We start from the raw sequence: 23,791 nt of genomic DNA, 5'->3' as shown, positions 1-23,791 counted from the left end.
TGAAATTTATTTTTTATTTTTTTTAATTTATTTTAATTAAAAATCATAAATTTACATAGGGCAATGTTGTTTGATTCATTCTGTTATTTTTCCCCTTCCCCCCCACCCCTCCCACCCCTCCCACCCCTCTTTTCCCTCTATACAGTCCTTCCTTCCTCCATTCTTACCACCCTCCTTATCCCTAACCCTAAACCTAACCCTAACCCTAACCCTAACACTAACCCCTCCTACACCCCTTTATAAGTCCTCATCCGCTTATCATCGAGATCATCCATCCTTTAGGTTTTTGAGATTGGCTTATCTCACTTAGCATGATATGACATTTGAAGAATGATAAAATTATGGCATAATTATTATTATTTTTAATTGGAATGTGTCACTCAAATAATTTGTGACCAGGTGAACTTCTGTCTTAATCTTAATATGTCCAAAAGGGTAATGCTTTTATTGTGACCCTCTTTGTCCTTATACTTACTTTATTCCCAGTAATATTTATTCTGTAAAGTGAATTGCTAATATTTTAAAATTCTCATACTTTTTAAGGACATTTTATTTTTGTTTATATTTTTTATTAGAGCATCATAGTTTCACATAGTCGTTAGGTTCCTTTTGACAAAATCATACAGGCATGGAATTCAGTTTACTCCACTGGCGTCCTCATTCTCCCCCACTTTCCCTCTCTTCCTCCTTCCCCTATTCTCCTTCCTTTACTGATCTTTCTCTCATTAATTTATTTTTCATTGGTGCTTTATATCTATACACAAAATGACATTCTCTGCGGTGTGTGTGTATATATATATATACATTTATAGATGCACATAATGTGATTTTGTTAAATTCATTCTCCATTCCCTGCTCTTGTCCATCCCCTGCTCCTACTCTTCTGATCTTCCCTATACCTTTATGACATCTGACCCCAGCCCCACCTTCTTTCCCTTATTGTGCTTTAGCTTCCACACAGGAGAAAAAACATTCAACCAACCCTTGGTTTTCTGAAACTGGCTTATTTCACTTACCACCATGTTCTCCAGTTCCATCCATTTACTTGCAAATGTCATAATTTCATTCTTCTTTATGACTGAGTAAAGCTCCACTGTATATTTATACCACAATTTCTTTTCTTTTATCTTTTTTTTTTTGTTGACTGTGTTTCTTCTTCTTTTTTTAATTTTAAACAAATGGGATACATCTTGTTTTTCTGTACATGAAGCAGAGGCATACTGTTTGTGTAATCATACATTTACATAGGGTAATAGTTTTTGATTCATTTTGTTATTTTTTCCTTCCCTCCACCCCTCCCTCCCCTCTTTTCCCTCTATACAGTCCCTCCTTCCTCCATTCTTCCCCCCTCCCACCTCCCATTATGTGTCATCATCTGCTTATCAGCGAGAGCATTCGTCCTTTGGTTTTTTGAGATTGGCTTATCTTACTTAGTATGATATTCTCCAATTTCATCCATTTGCCTGAAAATGCCATAATTTTATTATTCTTTATGGCTGAGTAATATTCCATTGTATGTATGTATATATATACATATATGTATATATACATGTATATACATGTATATATACATATACATTGTATGTATATATATATATGCTGCAGTTTCTTTATCCATTCATCAATTGAAGGGCATCTAGTTTGGTTCCATCCATTCTTCTATTGATAGACACCTGGGCTAATTCCATAATTTGTTTATTGTGAATTGTGCTGCTATAAACATTGAAATGGATGTATTGCAATGGTATGCTGATTTTAGTTCTTTTGGACAAATACTAAGAAGTGGGTCATATGGTGGTTCCATTCCTAGTTTTTTGAGGAATCTTCATAGTGCTTTCCAGAGTGGTTGGACTAATTTGCAGTCCCAGCAACAATGTATGAGGGCAAGTTTTTCCCTGCATCCTCACCAGCATTTATTATTATTTGCATTCTTGATAATTGCCATTCTGACTAGAGTGAGATGAAATCAGTGTAGTTTTAATTTGCATTTTCGTCATTGCTGGCGATCTTGAACATTTTTTCATGTATTTGTTGACCATTCACATTTGTTCTTTTGAGAAATGTCTATTCAATTCTTTTGCCTATTTATTGATTAGGTTATTTAGGGGTTTGTTTGTTTTGGTGTTTTTTGAGCCTCATTATATTCTGGATACTAAACCCTTATCAAAGGAGCAGCTGGAAAAGATTTTTTCATTGTATAGTCTTTCTCTTCAAGTTCCTAATTGTTTCCTTTGTTTTGAAGCTTTTTAATGTGATGCCATTTCACTTACTGATTCTTGGTTTTATTTTTTGAATTTTAGGGGTCTTGTGAAGGGATAGGGTGTTTACCCTGAGTTTTCTTCTAGCAGTTGCAAAGTTTCTAGTCTAATTCCTAAGTCTTTGATTCATTTTAATTAGACTTTTGTGCAGGGTTGAGAGGTAGGAATCTAGTATTATTCTTCTACAGATGAATATCTAGTTTTCTCAGCGCCATTTGTTAAAAAGGCTTCTTTTTTCCAGTATAAAAATTTGGTACCTCTGTCAATTATCAGGTGGCTGTAGGTATGTGGATTTGTTCTAGAGATATTTTAAACTGTTAAAATACTTGTGTTATTTTCCTGTTGAAGAGCCAAGCACCTTAGTTTAATGATTATTTGGGATTTCATAAGCATGTCAGACTTGGGCTTACAAAGATGGATAAAACACAGTTTCCCCCAAGTGACATAGTGTTCAGATTCTATTTTACAATTTTATAATTTACTCTTATTTTTTTTTGTGGCATAAGGTTTTACTAAACAGAATGACTACACATTGAAAAGAGGTTAACTCAAGTGAAAACTTAGATTTTTCAATTCCATTTTTTTAAAGTAAAAGAAGCATTCTTTTATTTTATAAGGGTGAATAAAAACAATTGATTTAGAATTCCATTTTATACACAGAATGCAGCATTTCTACTAGTAATATAAAATCAATCTGAAAGTTAGCAAAAACAAGACAAAATTTAACAGATTTTATTGTTTGACCAAAATGAATTTAAAATATGCTTTTGGTTTTGTGTGTGTAATTACAAGCTATACAGAATTTTATTCAGCTTAAATTATTACATAAAGATTATAGTTATTTTAGGTACAGAAATTTATTATATTTACTTCAGTTTCTGAGGTATCATGACACTGTTATATAATTTCAGACTTCATAGGATTTTGTAGGTAAGGATGACTACTTTAAAAGTAGTGCATTGAGACATTTGATTTAGGTGAGTGGACCAGCTTCTGTCCAAATTCCTGAGGTTACTTCTGTTAGATAATATACATCAAATTCTCTATCATCGTCCAAGAATAATGTCAACCACATAAATAGCTATAATTTTAAGTGCCATGGATATTTCATTGGGCTTCCCAATTATCCAGAAGGGAATCTGGGAGAGATTCAAGAAAACAACTCCTTTTGAAAAACTGAAATTAGACATTAACAAGCCAGAAGAAACTGCCACTTGCCTGTGTCTATCATTTTCTTCTAAGCCTGTGGACTTCTGAGACAGGTTGTAAGAAGTTTGTAAAAATTTCCACAGGTTGCCTTGTACTTATTAAGCCCACTAATGACTTACTGATCCAGGCACTTGGCTTGGGGTGGTTTGGTTGTTGTTGACTGTGAAACTTGTTATCCTCACTTTGGCTGACTTGTTTACCTGAGAGTAGCATCAAACGCACTTTGAATTCCATGAACTTAAGAAAAAACAGTTTTTGTTCCTTCAAGAAATGTTATCAACTGCGTGATGGGGTACTGTTCAGGTATAATATAAGAAAGAAGGTTTAAATAAAGTAGATTATGGATGTTGATCAGATTATCTGATAATGGCTTAATCTGGTCTTCATTTTTGTCTGTGCAATAAGGAATATTTATAATGCTGCAGTGGTGGTCTTTGCTGGAGCAGAGCCCAGGCTGAGTTGCAGAATTGCAACCTGCTAGCTTTGTGAGTTTGAGGAGTTACATTTTTATCTCTAAAACTTCAATCTTTCATCTGTAAGATGGGGATAATAATGTCTGCCACTTAGTTTTGCAGTGAAGATCAAATACATTAATGCATGTGAAAAATGCATGTGCCTTTTTAGTAAAGTGCTTGATACATGATAAATTAAAGTTATTAGCCATTATTTGTGTCATCTGATTTGCCTGCTTGACCAAATTGACTACTCTGTTGTTGCTTGGTAACCATTTAGTGAAGATGAAATGATGGAATCCTTGTGAGGCTAGGAGAGGCCAAATGAACTTCAAGGTCAGGTGAAAATTCCCTGGCTAGAACTTTCTCTCTCAACCACACTATTTTAAAGAGTCTCTCAAATCAAAGAACAGTGAACACTTTCAGGTTAACTTGTGTGGACTGAATTTAACCAGACTTTTAAGATTTATTTCCTATTTCAATTTTATTAATGCATGTAGAAATAAATACCCTGATACTTTCAGTTTACCATGGTCAAATAGATGCTTAGACAAAAGTAGTTATTCAATAATTTTTTATTCTTTTCTTCAGTAATTTGTTTATAAGAATGATGTCAAATAATATTTCATTGTACCAAGATTAAATTTGGAGGATTGCTTTCCCTTATTCTGGTCCTTTTCTTCAGTGGAAGATGATTTTAAGGATACAAAGTTTAGGAAAGAATAAACCTATAAGGAGATATTCTTAAAGAATAGTGCTTTTCAATGTAAACCAGCTTAAGATGAGCATGTTTAACAGCCACAAACAGAACAGGTGAGCATTTGTCACAGGGGTGTGCCTTCTCCCCTTTCTCAGAACACTGTGATATAGTCTTACATATTTTCTGTTTCCAAAAGGCCTTGATATTAGTAGATATGCCATAAATGCTTAATGAATGAATAAAAGAATAGCCAAATAATATACATATGCTTTTAGAAATCCTATCTTAGCCCCCTTTCACAGTTATGCCATTAATAAGGATAATTGTAAAATGCACAATTGTAACCCAGAAATTATTGGTGTTAGAGTCCAAAAGATCATAGACTTCAATGTTCATATTTGACAATTAAAACCCAATGCTTTAGAGAACCCAAAGCAAATTAGGTCATCTGATCTTGGATAGGAACCCTTAGAACTGGTGAACCAAAGTAAACCTTTTCAGTCATCAAATATAATAATTAATTGCTTCAACTATTTCATTATAGTAATGGAGAGCTGACTAATACAGTATCTAAGAAGAGACACAATATTTGTGCTTGTGTCTACAAGGAAGGCTGGATACTGACTCAGGCCTGGGAGAAGGGGATTGAAGAGTACTGCCATGTGGCTCTGCCTACTCCAGATCCTTCTCCATCCTCATCCTTCTCTTCAACAAATGCTCTTGGCTGTTGACTTCCACATTTAAGCCAAAATTGTAGATCTTTTTTCTGAACCCCAGATTGTCTATTCAACTGTTGACTCTCTGTTGCCTTAAATGTTTGGTAGAAATACTAAACCTAATATGAACAAACTAGAACTCTTGATTTCAATTCCCACTCCTGCTCCTTCTCTAAGCCATCACATGATTGCCACTCTCCCTAACTTCATACTCCAATGGCAGTTGTCATTGATTATTAATTTTTTCCTTCATTCCTCATATCTATTCTATCCATATGCTTAGTTGGCTCTACCTGCTGGAGATCTGGTGAATCTGGCTACTACTTCGGTACCACTGTTGTGGTTCACATACAATCCACAGTCATCTCTCAGCTTATCCCCTGCAGAGGCTCCCTCAGTGGTACCCTACCTCCATTCTTGTTCCTCTATCTTCTACAAGACAGGATGCTATTTTAAAGTATAAATAAGGCGAGATGTTACTACTTGTGTCTTCCATTCCCCAATGGCTCCCTACTGCAAACAGTGCAAAATCCAAGTTTTCTCCTGCCTTCCTAGGAGACAAGTCCATCTTTCCTGTTTTTGCAATTAACTGCAAATGCTCTAGCCTTCTTTCTATTCTTTGAATGCCTCTGGTTCATTCCCATTTTGGAGTTTTTGCAAGTTATGTTCCTGCTGCTTGGAAAGTTTATTACCAGCTATTTACCTTCACATTTGGACTTGGATGCCAGGTCTTCCCTGATGATCTAAGTGTAAGCTGGAGTGGCATGTTCAGGATAGCTTTGTCCGTGTGTATGCACACACCTGTCTGCCTACCTTCCCAAGTACAATATTCCTCAAGGAGGAGGAGCCCTATTTGTTTTCAATGAATCATCTCTAGCACATGAAGTAGTGCCTGGATCATAATAAGTGCTCAGTATGTTAACTCAGTGATTACAAAGCACAGCAATTATAAATAGGCCAAAATAGATAACTTACCAAAAAAATGCCAAAATATGTGTTATTTCCAATTTTGTTTATTTAAACTAACATTCGTTTTAAATAATCACTCAATGTAATCTAATGCTAAACTTTTGCAAAACTTTGCTCTCCAAATATAATTTTTGCTGCATTTTTGCACTGAGTTTGTTCTGCCAACTATTGTTTCCTAGCCAGTTCAGAGTGATACATAGGCTAAATTCAACAAAATTTTATGAATTTCCAATTGATGGAGGTCAAATGATGCTTTGCTGTGCCGTTTGATAAAATTTATTTTTTCTGAAAAGTATAATGGCAATAGAAGCTGTTAGATATAGGTTTTTAAAACATATAAATATACATACAAAGTCATACTAATTATGCTAAGAAAAGAGAACATTTTTATAGATTTACTGTCTTTTGAATTTTGTTTTTTGAGATTTCCTTCCTTATGCATTCATTGACAATACCAAACAAGATGCACTTACAAGGGGGCTATGTACATTAAAGAAAATTGTCACCTTTGTTAAAATGACATCCATTTTTATTCCTGGCATTAGGAAAAGGCAGCTATTTTCACTGGGAAATGACAACAATAACGCAAGCAATGTAACAGTTGATAGTAAGACACATTTTAACCCTGAAAAGCTGTTAAAACAGTACTCATACTGAACAACTCTTTAGAATTTGAAATATTTTCCATATGGTCCCTAGTTCATTTAGCCCAGTTTATTGCTACTTACCTGCCGCATCCTTTGTGGAATTAGCATGTTCCAAGAAAAGAGTAAAAGTGAACACAATTTTAGAGCATAAAAAATTCCTATACAACACCCTTCAGTTAGATTGCTTGCTGTTGTGTTTTATAGGTGGAACTCTGACTGCATTTTGAGTTAACTGCTTAAAACTATCCTAGAGACACAAAACTTGCAGTATCTCCCAGGATAGTTGGGAACAGAATAAGGAGAGCATTTATTCATTCAACAATGTTATGGAACATCATCTAGCACATAGCATTGTGGTGGTCATAGGGAAAATTGGAAAAGAAGTATAAGGCAAGGCCTTGTCGTATGGGATCTCCAGATTACACATAGAGGGAAATCAAAGCTCTAACAACTAGGTGTAGTGTCCCAGACCATTTTCTGTTGTTATAACACAATATCTGAGACTGGGTAACTTATAAAGACAGCAAATGTATTTCTTACAGTTCTGGAGTCTGGATAGTCAAAGAACATGGTCCTGGCATCTGCTTGGCTTCTGGTGAGGGCCTTCTTGCTGCATTATAACCTGTTAGATGAAGGGTATCACATGGTGAGACAGTGCAAGCATGCCAGAGAGAGCTCTTTTTTTACAATAAAGCCACTCCCTTGACAACCCATTATCAATGAATGGATAATCCATTCATTAGTGTTCTGCTCAATCACCTCTCAGACTCCATTAACTGTGACTTTGGGGATTGTTTCCAACACATATTTGGGAGATACATTGAATTCATAGCACCAAGGATCTACCAACAGGTGGATGGTAGCAAATATCCAACAAAATGCCATTTAAAAAACTCATTTGGGACAAGAGTATCTTGAACAAATTTGTAGTGTTTATTTTCTAATATAAAAGTTAGGACATAGACTCTGACATTTTTCCTGATTTTTAAATTGATTCCCATGTAAATTGTCAGTTTTAAATGTCCGTTTAAATATTTCCTCTTTCATAAAGTAATAAATTTCATAGAAAATAATAAATGGAGCAAAATAATTACTATTTCAGAAAATATAATACTGGTAAGGCATTGAAGAAGAGCAAAGAGTACTCATAATTTTTCTGTCAAACTATTCTTGGAAAGTAGTTTTTCCAGACTTCATTCTAATTAAAATAAGCAAGACAGCAAGTTTTTTTCCCCTTGCCTTGAAGTGACAGATTTTTCTCTTCATGAAGAAACATACCCTGATATGGACCACTGCCCACAGCCATCCTCAGGCTGTTCTCTGACAGCTCAGATTCCCTCACTCAGTACTCAATTGACACCTGCCAAGCACAGTGTCCCATAGCTGTGCTTACTCCTGCTCCTTCAGTAGATCCCTCTCAGGAAGAGACTAGGGAGAAAATGCCCAGGTGAAGTTTAAATTTCTTCCAGTGGCTCTTTGTAACTAAAAGGAACTTGATTTATCTGAAGCAGATTAGGGCACTTACATTGTATTCCAAGACTTTTGTGGTAGAGATGGTCCACATACCACATTCCCTCTACAAATGTTTCTCTGTCTCTCCACTTCCCCTACTCTTGGTTCTTTTAGGATGTTATAACAAAATAATAGACTGGGTAATTAATATAACAAATTATTGCATACAGTTCTGCAGGCTGGGAAGACTAAGATCAAGGCTCCAGCACACTCTAATAAGCACAGTCTGATAAGGTCCCATTCTTTATGGATGGCACTTGGAACTTATGGATGCCCTCATCTGGAATAGCAAAAGGGCTCCCTGAAGCTTCTTTTGTAAGGGCACTAATCTGATTTCCTCATGACCCAATCACCTCCCACAGCCCCATCTCTTACTACTACCACTGTGGGGGTGAGGTTTTAACATGAATTTTGGTGGGGACACAGATATTTACATTTTTAATCCTTTAACCCTGAATAGCTGATGAGAACACATCTCAGATTCTCTTATTGAAATTACTTACAAATGGTTGAATCTGACATTGGTTGAGAACCTTCCCAAAGTTTCCATGCAAAGTTTAATGTGCCACAGAATGATTTTCAAAAAATATAATAGAATTGGTATTTGGCTTCAGGTAAGTGTAAATTCTCTTTCTCAAAATGACCAAAAGATGTAGACTTGTATTATGAAATCATTTGCTTTTGGAGCACTGTGTCCATAACTGCTTGATTCGTTCATTCTGTAACATTTGATTGGGCCAGACACTTTTCCAGGCACTGGGACTATGTCACTCAACATAGTAGTGAAAGATCCTTGCCTTGTGGAGTTTATATTTTGTGGCGAGACAGACCTCATACAATAAAAATAAGAACAAGCTAATTTATATGATAGGAGATCATAAAATATTTTGACAAAAGATAAGTATAATAGAGTCAGGGAGATCAGGTGTGGGTTGCAGGTGGTAGCAGGTTAAATACAGAGGATTGGCTGTGTCTCCCTGAGATCAGTTGAGATTTCAATAAAGATTTGCTGAGGAAGTTGGTCAAACTGCTATCTGGGGGAATAGCATGTCAAGAGGACGGTGTGATTGAAGCAATGTTGCTCAGCAGGAGCATGCCTGCAGTATCTGAGAACAGAAAGGAGGTCCTGTGGCTGGAGGAGAACAAGTAATGGCCTGAATCAGAGAGGTTTTCAGGTGGTCAGATCATGTAGGACTCTGCTGCTGGGAGATAGTGCAGTGCTTGGAATGATCTGACTTAGCACTTTAGAAAGAAAACCCTGGATACCTTGGGTTTGAAATAGATTGTGAAAGAATTTAAATCTTGAGGAAGAAAAGACAAGAATGCAAGCAGGGATACCTATTAGACTCCTGTGAGGTTGGATTCTCAGAATATTTTGGAGATAGACAACAGAATTTCCCAATGGGAAAAGTAGAGAGGGAGAGAGAAGAATCCTAATACTAAGGTTTTTTTTTTTTTTTTTTTTTTTTTTTTTAATGAATGTCCAATAGTCAAATAGTCTGCAACTAGGTCTAAATAGGAACATCCAAAGAAAAGCACAAGGTTTTAAAACCATAAGCAGTGGAGGAAGGTGACAAGACAAACAGAGCTCTGTCTTAAGCTGCCATTACTTCCCGCTTCCTGACTGGGTTCCAGAATATGGGTCTTCCCAACCAGGGTCTTGGCACTGTTTCCTTCTGCCTAGAGCTCCTCCTAGGCCTTCCTCCCTACAGGGATTCTCTTCCTGAAATTGCTCTATCCTAGTACTGTTTTGTTGTCTTCATTGCACATTTTTCCTTCATAAGATATCCTATTTGTCTGCTTTTCAATGTCTGTCCTTCCCTACTGCAATATGAGCTCCATGAACACCCAGACCTTATCACTCTTACTTGCTACTATCTGACATACAGCAGATAATAACTATTGGATGGAGAGCTCTTTTAATATTAAAGCAAAACAAGTATGCATTAACCCCTTCAGGGAACACTACCAGTTGGTATGTGGAGGTTATGATATTTTCATTTAGCTTATTTAGGCACATGTTGAAAATAATCAACACTACAAGAGAGTAGGGAAATCATAAGGCACTCAATATATAATCCATTGTCAATGAGTTGACAAAGAAAGCTGAAAGACATTTAGAGTGGGAAGAATTTAAAATTGTAGAATTATTGCCCTTCAGAGTTAAAGGGACCAACCCAACAGTGTGTACACAGGTAAAAATCTTTGAAACATCTCATTGAGCTTTCCCTGAATACTTCTAACTATACGAGACACATCATTACACAAAGCAGTATTTTCCCATCTTTAGCAACTGTAGTTATTAGATTTTTTTTTTTTTTTTTTTTTTTTTTTTGTGTGTGAATGGAAGAATAGGGAGCATTTGACCAGGCAGAGTGTAATGAGGAGGGGTTATCTGGCCAGGGCAAGCTATGGGAAGAGACACAGAGCTAAGATAACTGTAGGCCAATGAGAAACTGAACAGATTTAAATATGGAGAAAGAGATAGGAAATAACTATCTCATTTCTCCTTCAGGTTGGCATAAAGACAGAGGACTGAGAGGAGTGGAGGTAGGCTTGGTATTAAATTTTAATAGATAGTGGAGGTAGGCTTGGTATTAATTTTTAATTCTGTAGGGTAATTAAAGTTCCATTTAAAAAAAAAATCCTAACTGTGTCAATAAAGCAGTCTGAATTATCCAGACGAATCTGAAAATGCTGATTCCAAGAAGATGTTTTTAAATAAGAAAAGCATCAAATTATAGTGAGACATGTAATCACATATACTTTTAGAACTAATATGAATTCTAAGTAGAAAGCTGACCTTAGCTTGCATGAAGAAGAGAAACACTTTTGTCAGAAGAATAATAATTTTTTAACATGTACTGTTCTGAACTAATTTCCTTAGAAATGTGTGAAAGCCTATGACTGGTGGGATTAATCTGGAACTAGTTCAAACCATGTCTATTGAGCTTGGGGTTTAATGGAAAGATCGCCTATGAATTGGAAATCATGTGACTGTTGGACCCTTGCTGAGAGAAGCTGTCTTGTTCATTTTGTGCTATGATAGAATACTGAAGATTGGGTAATTTATGGTGAACATAAATTTATTGGCTTATAGTTCCAGAGGCTATGGTTGAGTGGCAGGCATCTAGAAAGAACCTTATGCTGTAATCCCAGGGCTGAAGGGCAAGAGGGAGCCAGACACCAATCCTACTCATAAGTGGGGGAACCTTCATGATCTAATCACCTCTTTCAGGTCCCCTCTCCTATTACCATTATGATGACAATTAAATTTTAACAATAGTCTTGAAAGGGACATTCAAATCATAGCTCTCAGCCACAGAAATTTTCTATAATTATAAGGCTGCCAAAGTCTTCTGAATGATTTTCCTCCTTTACACTGTATAAAATCACTGTGGTTGGCATTTGTGTTAGAATGGACCATCACCTGATTTTATTTTCTGCTCTAAAATGGAGACAATGACAATACTTTTATCTCATCAGATTAAAACCACTTAGAAGTTTGACAAACCTTCGGCAGTTTTAACTATCAATGACAAACCCTTTACGTATAATAGTTGGGGGCATTCATGAGTGATTGTAAGGGCGGATGTTTCCCTAGCAGAAGAATCACTGCTTTAGAAACCAAAGGCAGGAAAAGAGTCTTTAGTATTTTGATCAGAGTACTTCCAATAGCAGGGGGGAAAAATAGAGCTCCTTTATACAATTGAATATATTTCAGGTAAAATGAAGTGAAATTAAGGATATTGTCCGAGGAAAATCTCAGGTGATTATAAAGGTAAATCCGTTAAGAATATCTAAAAAAATAACAGTGTTTAACTACCTGGGTAAGAAGCATGACATTACTTCATGATTAGAAGATCCAAGATAAGAATCGCTGTGGTGCCTTAGCAATGGAATGGAATATTTTGAATATATTTGACAAATCCTCAGGGTTAAGATACAAGTTTACTACTCTTGGCTATAGTTCTCTCATCTGAAAAACTAGTCGGGGGACAGGGGATCAGGATGGAATAAAAAGGCTTTAAAGTACAGTCCACCTCTAAAACTGGTTGTTTAGAAGATAGAGAACTTAGTGGAATGCTTATGCTTATCTCTGACACTTGTTGAAGAGGTGCTATGAACATTTTACACATAGGCTCAAAGAAAAGTGAGATGTATGGAGAAAAATGGCTTCTGCTTAGAAAGTTTGAGACTTACCCAAAGAACAGCTTGAGAATGTCACAGAATTTTCACATTGATATGATTTGTTCTTTGCTTTTCTAATGTCTATAGGTTTCCCAGGATGGAAAGAGAAATAACTTTCTGGAGAGTTTAAAAGCAGATTGACACTTGGATTACTGTGATTTAATGTTGGCTTTCCCAGATCCCTGACACAGGACATAACCTGGCCCACCCTCCTTCTGCTCTCTAACAGTCTCTTACTCTTCTGTCATATGATTACTTTCCTTCTCTGTATGCAGTATGACTATTCTTGGCTTCTGACCTTTGTCTATCCTGTGGCTCCCCTTATGTATCTCCAGCCTATCATAATTCCATTGATCCATTTAAGTTCAGGCTTTGCCTTTGTATGAATTATAGCCCACATCCATCTTCCTTTACTCTTGTTCCACATGCTTTAGCACTGAATTTCACATTACCTTATTGGTTTTATTTTTCCCTGTTACTTCCCCCAACTAGTTATAGTTTCTGGAAGACAGGGTCCTTTTTCAACATATTTTACATCTATGTAGTTATAGCAAAATATTTTTCTATTTTTTGTTCATTTGGATCATCAGCCTCAGAATTCTGAAAGCCCAAATGGCATTTTGAAATCTCAGTTTTATGAAGCTATCAATCCCTGGCATAAAATATAATGATCATTCAGGTGCAGTAGTGCACACCTGTAATCCCAGCAGCTGAGGAGGTTAAGGCAGGAGGATCTCAAGTTCAAAGCCAGCCTCAGCAAATACTAAGTGCTAAGCAATTCACTGAGACTATGTCTCTAAATAAAATACAAAATAGGGGTGGGGATGTGACTCAGTGGTGGAGTGAACCTGAGTTCAAACCCCAGTAGCCCCTGCCCCAAACATACATAAACATATATATATGTGTATATACATATATGATATATATGATCAATTATAATACATTATAATGCAGTTTTTATTTATCACCTCTTGATAAAAAAGATCGTCAGTCTTTGTCAGACACTTCTCAGGTCAGTGTACAACTGTCCTTAAGGTTTGTTGTGTGTAATGAGAGACCAGCTTATTCTATGGTTGTCATCATGGAGAAAGAGAAGGTTGTAGCAGATATGGTCAAATATGATCTGATGCCCCAGGAACTCCATTTTTTTTTTTTTTTATTCAAAAGATTCTGTTTTTTTTTTTTTTTTTTTTTTTTTTTCTGATATCCAACTGGTACAGGGCAGAAATTGTGATGTGATGTGTGGAGTTTCTTTATCCCATACTGTTTTAGTTTATGCATTTCCTGTCCCATTATTGGCTATGTGTTATAAGTCAGCTGACCTATGGTGAGGTACAAATAATACTTGAAATTACTGACCTGATGGTAAACTTCAGAAATGTTTGCCTACTGCAGTCCCATTGAAGGATTATATAATCAGCTCATTTATTCAATGAAACAACAAACAGCATGAGTACTCTGATTTGTGCATGCAGATGAGGTATTCTTCCTTATTCCTTCCAGGAGAGTTTTTCATTTGTAGTATCCCTTAATTATTAACTAATAATTGCAAAAGAGAGTAAGGGCCTGGAATAATTAACAGTATCTTCTGGAACCTAGCACACAGCTTGTAATCCTCAAAGAAAATTTATATTCTGAGAAATGTGTTAAGACTTGCAATAACTGGTGTTCTCTTCCAACTCTAGAACAAAGTTTGAAATAAATCAGTAATGTATTAAAGGGACAAACTCAAACGTTACCTTTGCCTTCATTTCTAATATTTTTCCATTGTTTTATGAGTATAAACTATTCCCTATCTATCCTGTCTTAGCCCATATTTTCAGTGAATGATTTGGGACAATGATTTGGACTTGATTTCTTGTAATTAAACTTTAAAAATGGAAATTAGAGAATGTTTTCCAAACTCTGGAATTTGCCTTTGTCCTCTTTTTTTTTCTGAACAGCATACTTTAATTGTTTCAGTAGAGAATGAAGCCATCAAAAGTGTAAACTGCAAAGATTTAAAAGGGAGAAATGTGTTAAAGTGGCTGAATATAGTCACTGAATTAAAACAAATTCCATTCAGTGGCATTTTTCAAATACTACCCAAATCCCACTATTTAGTCTTTTCCTTTAAGTATCATAGATTTAGAGATAGTAAAGAATAGGAGCACTAAGCTAAGCTATGAATTGTGAACAAAGGATAAAATAATTTTATTTTGTTTGTGGTTTAAATAGAATATTGCTGATCAATTTTTCATTGGATAGTCCTTAGCAAGTGGTTGTTTTTCTAGAGAAGAGAGCTGGGCTTGCAAAACTGTGTAAATCAGGCAATCAACATTCACATCTTGATGATCTGCAAATCACTTATTCATTTGGTAGAGTAAAGCAGACTCATGAAATCAATAATTTTACTATTCATTTATGCTGTGTACTTGTATTTTGCCTTTTGAAAAGTCCATATAGCAGAGTTTTAACATTTCATTAAGCTAAAAAAAAAAAAAAAAAAAACCCAAAACAAGAGCACATCTCTAGCAAATGTCTTCAGTTTCCTTTCCCTTCCATTTTTGTTGTCTTTTATGAAGAATACTCAAGGCTAATCTCTATCTGTGTGAGGTCAGTGTGTCCTTTTATTAGTGTTAATGATGGGGGCTTTCTGCAAATCATTGTGAAACAGGCATGCTGTGTTTACACAGAGAAGAGCTTAATTGTTATATTTGTGAATTAAAGGCTGGCACTTCCTATGTTAAATAAAATGTTAACTTATTGCTTTGAACACACATGCACTCACACAGGTTTGATTCCATATAAGCAAGTCCCATATCAAAAAATAAAAGTGAAGTTTCCATGATAAATTTAAGATCATGTTATTAATGCTTGAAATCCTAACTTCAGATTCTCAGGTGCTCCAAACACTTGCCTCTAAAATGCACTATCCTACTGGATTTTGCTTTTTTTTGTGATCCTGTGATCCATGAACACTGAGAAGGTTCTGCCACTTTAGTATTAACTATGAAAATATGCTCTGGAGGAATTTTGTGACTATATACTTTGCCCTATACCTGAAATGTTTGTGCTTGGGTAATGAATGATTTGCTGTGTTATATGACATGCTTGAATATTTTCGTTTTAATGAAGAAGAGTTACAGTCATATTCTTCCAAAAATGAAACTCTACTTTCTTCCATCTGCCATCCTTTTTTTGAGAAGAAGCTATAAACTTTAGGGTTTCAATATGGAACAGAAAATGAGTATGATTCTGATTCTGAGCTTTCAGGATCCATCTGAGTTTTGGAAGAATTGAAGACAAGAACCAATTTCAGTTCACTTGGCTGGATTTTACATAAAAATTTGGGGAAAACTTGGGTCTCTGCCCCTGTGTGGCCACAGTGAAAGTCCAAATTTAGCCTAAATTTAATATTTAGCCCTGTAATGGCTGTTTTTGAATTAGAGTTAATATCTATAGATTTGTAAGGAAGAACAAATGTTGCTTTTAAAATATTAATTGGGAAAATGAAGGGAATTGTGTATTTTGCATTTTTATTCTATTTTTAATAAGACTTTGTTTATTTTGATGACAAATCATGTTACAGAAAAGTCTAGTATATGGTACATATTGAAAATGCAAAATGCACACAATGGAGAATGATGGAGTAACTTTCTTCCAGATGCTTAATGTTATAAGGGCCGGTTGGTGTGAAAAAGCTGGCAGTCTGGCCACCTAGAAACTTCTCATACTTTTTAGCACTATATAATTGCTCTAAACTGTTTATAGTTTCCATGGCTTCTGCTGTTTTATTCCTGGGGAATTTTTTGTTTTTTAAATAACAGACGAAGTTAGTCTGATTTAAGTAAATCAAACCAGAAATATCCTGACAGTGCACTGAACAAGACCTGTGTGGATAATGTGAGTTCTTTCTTTTTAATTTTAGAATCAACCTTGTCCTATGTTAGGCAGCTGGAGGCAAGAGTAAGACAGCTGGAGGAAGAGAATCGCATGCTGCCCCAGGTGGGTGACTTCCAGAAGCTCATAGCTAGTCAGTGCCTTTGGAGTTGTAGCTTTTTATTTGAATGTAAAGTCTTAATTACATGTTCTCCTTTAAATGATAGAAGTCATTTTGTAACTAGCCATTCATCATGTGGAGTGTGACTATGTTCCATGAGACCATCATGTTATCCATATTTCTGAGTGGTACACTCAAGGATATGGGTGTTAAAAATAAGGTGAAGTAATTTTAAAAGGAAGAGAAAATAAAGAGAAATAGAAAATAAAGACCCTTTGTTAGTATTACTCATATGCATGTGCATGTACTCAGTGGTTACAGGGAAGGGACTCATTAAAAAAATTGCTAGTTTATGAGTGGAATAAAGCTGTAGATAGTTTTAATTTTAATTAAATTAGTACTTTCTAAGATTCTTTGTGATTTAAGTCATCTTTTTTAGTGCAACAAAGCAATGACAGTAATTGACGGGTTTTACTTTGGAACTTCATTTCTTTTCCCTGGTGAATGTAAAGTGGAACTTTTTCTGGGATCCTTAATGTCATTTCATATATTTCACTTATAAAATTATTTCTGTGGGCTGTTAAAGTGGTGAGAATAATGTTGGTCTTTGGTGGTGGTGGTTTTCAGAAAATATTTTGTTAAGTTGAACTAATCTACTGATATTAGGTTAGTTTCCATTGCAGATATGAAGATAGAATTGTATTTTAATATTGTATGAAATGGGTTTTCTCTAAGCCATTAGTCATTAGTATTCTTCATTTTGGTGGGTATTTTATAAAGTGATGAATGGAAAATGACACCTCAAATATAAATAATAGTTTAAATAAAAAGTCAAAGATTGTATTTCAGGAGAAGGGATTTAAACATTAAAGCAAAGACTCTTTGGGAAGACATTTTAGGTATTTTTAATTCTGTTTGGTCTTTAAACTATTTTTGCTCATTAATGATGACTTGGGCTATCATATACTGCATGGAAGAATGCCTTTCTCTCTTCCACTGGCCAACTAACTGCCTAGAAATCATGAGGTTAATGAACCTACTTCTCCCCTTTCTCATTAAGCATACACAAGCACACACACACACACTGCATGTTGAGAGAAGGGATTTATTTGTGTCATAAGATAGAGGTTTTTCTTTGCTCTTTTCATTTTGTTTTGTCTTTTATATTGGGTTCACAGTGTGGTTTTACTAGGACCCTTGACTGAAAATATCTATTTTTTTAATACATGGTCATATCATCTCTTAGACAAGTTAGAATGTAAAAGATAAGCAGAGATAATATTTATTAGTTTTCCTTCAAGTGGGAATTGAGTATCACTGAAGTGATAACACGAAAGCCATCTTATTAAAAAAAACAAGCACAACAAAAATGATTGCAAGATTTATTTTTAAAAATCTGTAAAAGCGAGTGTTAGAATTCTTGAAGGAAAATCAAGAGTCCTCAGCTCTACTTGATGCATGTATATTTAAATACGTAGTAGTATTTGCATAGTTAAGACTAGGAGAGATTAACTTCTCAAGTTAGTTTTCAATTATGTGTTTTTTCATGCATTACTATTTGCTATCAAGAAAGGTTGCTTTTGGCTTTATTTGCTTTTTCCTCTGAGAAATGGCTAGGAAAGATTGTTTTGTTGAATGTGAAATGCTATTGATGTGGGATACACCATTACTCTATGTATGATTACAAAAAGAAAAATATTCATTAAACCATGTCAGATTCTTGCTGATTTCAGAAATGTTAACAATGAGAAAACAATGTTTCAGATTTAAACAGCTATTTACATGTCAAAGTACTTTAATGCAAAGAAAATTCATTGTTTGAAATGTTACTGGACATATGCAAAGAATACAAAGGGTCTCAGTTCAAAAACAATTTTTATATTAGAGAGTATTGTCTTCATTTACAGTTAAGATATGATAGAACCACTGGTTTTAACTACTTCTATAGGTGGAAACTGACATGAGCATAGATAGTGGGTGAGACTGTAGGATGCAACACCATAAATGTTGCATGGTGAAGGTCCTCACAGAAGGCTGACTTGGGCCAGGGAGCATGAAGGCATTATGCACCTTATTGTTGGACATTATTGGGACTATTACAAATAATGTCCTATGAGATTTCCCTGTAGGAACTATTTCTGACTGCATGCCAGCTGATTTGCAAGGTCAATTCAATGCGACATGCTGACATTCCTGCACAAATTAACCTCAATATTTGAACACTTTATTTTCAATTATAAGAGCTTCCACTGTGCCTTGATTAAAGGTATTCCTTTTAACTCCCAAATTCATAAAAATATGTCCATTTGTCTTTGGATAAATAGGAATAAGGATGTAACTGGCAATTGGAATCCCAAGTATTTCAGATATCCTTTGTGGCTGTGTCAGGTCCTTTGCTGATAAAATTTAGGCTAATTATTTAAAGTATTTAAAAAAATGGCTGGAAGAAAAAAATGTTTTAATGCTTATTTTATTCATTATGCAAAATGGTGTACAGTGAATAGAAAGTCACAACTTTGTCTAGCAATACACATATTTAAAAATAAGATGAGAATAATGCTTGTGATTTCTTTTTGGTCAGGGACAAAGGCCTAATTTCTTCATTTGTAAGTGACAAAGTTCTTCCCAGCTCTTACAGGTGAGCCCAGCTGTAAATAAAGGCTTGGGTCCATGTCTTATACTCAGACAGTTACCAAGTCTGAGAATGAAGGATTCTTTTGTTAAGAATAGAGAAATGAATTAACGGTTGAGTTGGTTTTATGCAGTGGCGAGGAGGAGTCCTAGGAAGTGAAGCAGACTGTCTGTGCTGCCACCATGGCAGGCCACCCCAGTGAACACAGAGCTTCAGCCACCACCATGGTGACTATACTGTGTCCTGTGAGGTTCATTAAGTTGTAATGTACTTTCATTTGTGAACACCACATTTCAACAGTCTCCTAAAGTAAAAAGTTTTACACTTAGAAAATGTAGTATTATTATGTAGCTATTATTATTTGAAAAGAAAATGCCTTTTTTTAATTAAAAATCATAAATTTACATAGGGCAACATTGTTTGATTCATTCTGTTATTTTTTCCCTTCCCCCCACCTCTCCCACCCCTCTTTTCCCTCTATACAGTCCTTCCTTCCTCCATTCTTACCACCTTCCTTATCCCTAACCCTAAACCTAACCCTAACCCTAACGCTAACCCCTCCTACCCCCCCATTATATGTCCTCATCCGCTTATCAGCGAGATCAATCATCCTTTAGTTTTTTGAGATTGGCTTATCTCACTTAGCATGATATTCTCCAATTTCATCCATTTGCCTGCAAATGCCATAATTTTATCATTCTTCATGGCAGAGTAATATTCCATTGTATATATATATGCCACAGTTTCTTTATCCATTCATCAACTGAAGGGCATCTAGGTTGGTTCTGCAATCTGGCTATGGTGAACTGAGCAGCTATGAACATTGATGTGGCTGTATCTCTGTAGTATGCTGATTTTAAGTCCTTTGGGTATAGGCCAAGGAGTGGGATAGCTGGGTCAAATAGTGGTTCCATTCCAAGCTTTCTGGGGAATCTCCATACTGCTTTCCAGAGTGGCTGCACTAATTTGCAACCCCACCAGCAATGTATGAGTGTATCTTTTTCCCCATATCCTCGCCAACACCTATTGTTGCTTGTGTTCTTGATAATCGCCATTCTAATTGGGGTGAGATGAAATCTTAGGGTAGTTTTGATTTGCATTTCTCTTATTACTAGAGATGTTGAATATTTTTTTCATATATCTGTTGATTGCTTGTACATCTTCTTCTGTGAAGTGTCTGTTCATTTCCTTAGCCCATTTGTTGATTGGATTATTTGTATTCTTGGTGTAGAGTTTTTTGAGTTCTTTATAGATTCTGGAAATTAGCGCTCTATCTGAAGTATGAGTGGCAAAGATATTCTCCCACTCTGTAGGCTCTCTCTTCACATTACTGATAGTTTCCTTTGCTGAGAGAAAGCTTTTTAGTTTGAATCTATCCCAGTTATTGATTCTTGCTTTTATTTCTTGTGCTACGGGAGTCCTGTTAAGGAAGTCTGATCCTAATGCCTTTTTAAAAGTTGGTTCAAATGATAAAGATTTCCTGAACTCAGGATATTCTTTAAGTATGTAAACTAATGTGAACATTTTTTAATGATCACATTTAAAAATATTTCAAAAGATTGCTTATAATCTCTTTTTACACATAATGCTAAAACTGGTCCGACTCGTCTGTCAGTTTTACTTGATGCAAATTTGAGATATAAACCCCACATGAAGACTCTGTTAAATAAATATAGCTGCCATCTATGAATCATTTCTAACTTTTGAATCCAATGAAGTACAGTCATGCACAAAAACATAAGTAGCATTTATAAATAATAGGCCTACTATGGTGTAAAGCTGTAGTTTTAAACTTTTTTTTTTCTAGTAAACATAGGTGTATACACCTATTCTGTATATGCATTTACCTATAAAAACAAACTATCTTTGGATACAGTAATAGATTTTCAGAGTTGAAGAACCTTAAATATCACATAGGACAACTCCCTTTTTGAGTTGAGACCTGTCAGATTCACAGAGGTCAAGGGCATTATTCTGAATAGACAACTAATTGAGGATGGGTTCAGGCCAAGGTGGCAGGCTGACTCCATGGCTTCTCTAGCACATGCACAATACCCTCTCTGATTATTTCATACCATTAATATAGTTCAGCATTATTAAACTACAAAATCCATTTTCATCTCATTGTCAAATTCGATTTTTTCCCAATATTTTTCTTAAAGACTAACATTGAGTCTGTTTAGTCATCTAAGGTTTGTTGGACATTTTTCTATTTCTGCCTTAAAGGAAATGTTCTGTTTTTTTTTTTTTTTTTTTTTTTTTTTTTTTTTTCTTAAAGCAATGCTATCTATCACAAAAGAAAAAAAAAAAAAAAAACCTGAATTTTACAGGGTTGTTTTCTCCCTGAAACATTTCCAAAATGCTCCAGAGTCATAAAGTTTTATTGTACACTCTTAGATACAACTGCATGGAAAATTCATGCAAAAGAAGATGTGGTCAGAGGCCTTTCTGTTTACAGTAAGCTGGAGGTGGGTAGGGAACAGATAGTGCTTTTAAAATTGAAATTTGAAAATTGAAATATGATTGTTTGACCCAAATTCAAAACTCTGCTTAGGTCTCTCTGCTCATTCTGTGGTCCTTTTTTTGACAATCCAGATGTAGCTATCTATTTATGTTCTACATTTGCAAGGAAGAAATTTATTCAACTAGAATATCTTTAAATGAATGATGTAGCATATTTACTTGATGACTTTTATTATAAAAAATAGGGCTGTCCTTCAGAGAGGGCACTTACTTTTCACATATAACCCTGAGGCAAACTATCATTATTATTTTTTTAACTATTCTTATCAATTCTATATGGACTTTGAATTTTTGCATCATGAAGATAGTTCATGACATGAAGTAAGTAGTTTATTGCAACTCCAAAGTCAATTAAGTATCCTAGCAGGATATCTGTTTCCTTCAACCAAATACCCGGGCACCAAATCTGCTTGGCAAGTACTGTGTGTGCTCTGGGCCTCAGAGACCCTTCCTGACACAAACCACCCACCCCTCTGAACATTCACGAGCCAGTTACCAGAATCAGAAAAGGCACCTAAAGCTGCCTGGTGTTGTAGGCCTCCCTGTGTGCTGGGGTTCAGCAGACCTGTTTGAGAAGCAGGGAACTGGGATCTCCACTGAGTGGGCCCCTTTCAGCAAGTGTTGCTATTTCTGTTGTGCTAGCACACACATAAGAGTCTAATTTTAGGAATGAAAATGAAAAATCTCCCTCTCATGTAATTTGGTTACAGCATGGCCTCAAAATGCAATCTTTCAGTGCCTTGGGCGGGAGGCAGGGCTGTTTCCAGAGCAGTTTCTGAACAAAGGAAAGAACCTGTCACCCGATGCCAGAAGTGCTGAGAAGGGTACACAGGAGCTAAGGAAATCTAGCTTCTCACTTCCATGGCAACACAGCCTCTGTCCAGCATGCTGGGCAGCGATGGGAGGTTCCTCTCCGACATGTACATTCTCCTTATGTGCTTTCCCTTTCTGCAGTGGAGATATTTATTCTTTTGCTTCTTTTTCCTTTTCATACACATATCCTGACTTGGTTTTGCCCATATATATATATATATATATATATATATATATATATATATGTATGTATTATATATATATATATATTTTTTTTTTTTGTCATAGTACAGCCCTACATATATAACTCTTTCAGAGTTGGAATTGCTCTGGAAGGAAAATATCAGTAACTGTGGCACAAATGAGTCACAGAGTAATGCTTTTTGGGATGCTGAAATCAAGTGGCAGTATTCTTCAAGTGTTATTTGCATGGAAATTACCATTCTGGCATCCTGAGGAGTAACTTGTGCAGAATTATTTTTTCTCATGAATAGCAACCCTAATTATGTTGCACAATCTGGGTATAATCTGGATGTTACTGATAGGAAAAATTAGTTAAACCCATTGAAGATTGATTGCTCCTTATTTTTTTTTTTTTTTTTTTTTGTGGGGGCGAATGGAATCCATCAAATGACTAGTGCTTGTGAACAATTTATATAATTAATGAAAAGGAAAAGTCTTTATGTATAGTTCAATAGAGCTTCTTAGGGGACAGATGGGTGCTTCACAAGTGGTGTGGGTGTATTGGAATAGAAGAGATGAATAGGTACAGGAAATAAAGTTATAGGAGAAAAAGTCATGCTAGAAAACCTATATTAATGGAGACTGGATTAAAGAAAAAGCTAATGTGTATTGGAGAAACTATCAAAGAGTAAAATCTGTAGAAAAAAAAGGTCTAAGGCAACATAAGGGCTTTCAAAGTGAAGGGATTTTTCACATTTTTCTGAGAACTTCTCATACTTTAAGGTCCTTGTTTGATAAGAAACTCTCATCCTAATGAGAGAATATAGGTGAAATAGGGGTGCAAAGAGAAAACATGGCAGTACTACTTACTCAACATTAATTCATAGAATATACATTGAATTTACAGGTACTAAATTAGTAGGGACTGTGTTGTCAACAATTCACATTTAATAGTGCTGTCTTTTTATATCTATACTAGTACATTGTAATTCTTTCTGTAGGGC

General features: G+C 35.4%; 1 protein-coding gene across 6 annotated transcripts in view; it reads left to right on the top strand.

Moving 5' to 3' along the window:
• CCDC85A (coiled-coil domain containing 85A) overlaps nucleotides 1–23,791 on the top strand; it is a 206,521-nt gene that overhangs the window by 149,293 nt on the left and 33,437 nt on the right. For 5 of the 6 annotated variants that reach the window (XM_079110220.1, XM_079110221.1, XM_079110222.1 and 2 more), the window contains exon 3: nucleotides 16,565–16,641. The exons of the other annotated variant lie outside the window; for it this stretch is intronic. In XM_079110220.1, coding sequence (XP_078966346.1) covers nucleotides 16,565–16,641 — 77 coding nt within the window. The remainder of the gene's footprint in view (nucleotides 1–16,564; nucleotides 16,642–23,791) is intronic. 6 annotated transcript variants of the gene reach the window in all.

The sequence above is a fragment of the Sciurus vulgaris genome, assembly GCF_902686455.1.
Source record: "Sciurus vulgaris genome assembly, chromosome: 14".
Lineage (NCBI taxonomy): Eukaryota > Metazoa > Chordata > Mammalia > Rodentia > Sciuridae > Sciurus > Sciurus vulgaris.
The sequence above is the reverse complement of the archived record's forward strand: the minus strand, read 5'-3'. Positions and strand labels throughout refer to the sequence as shown.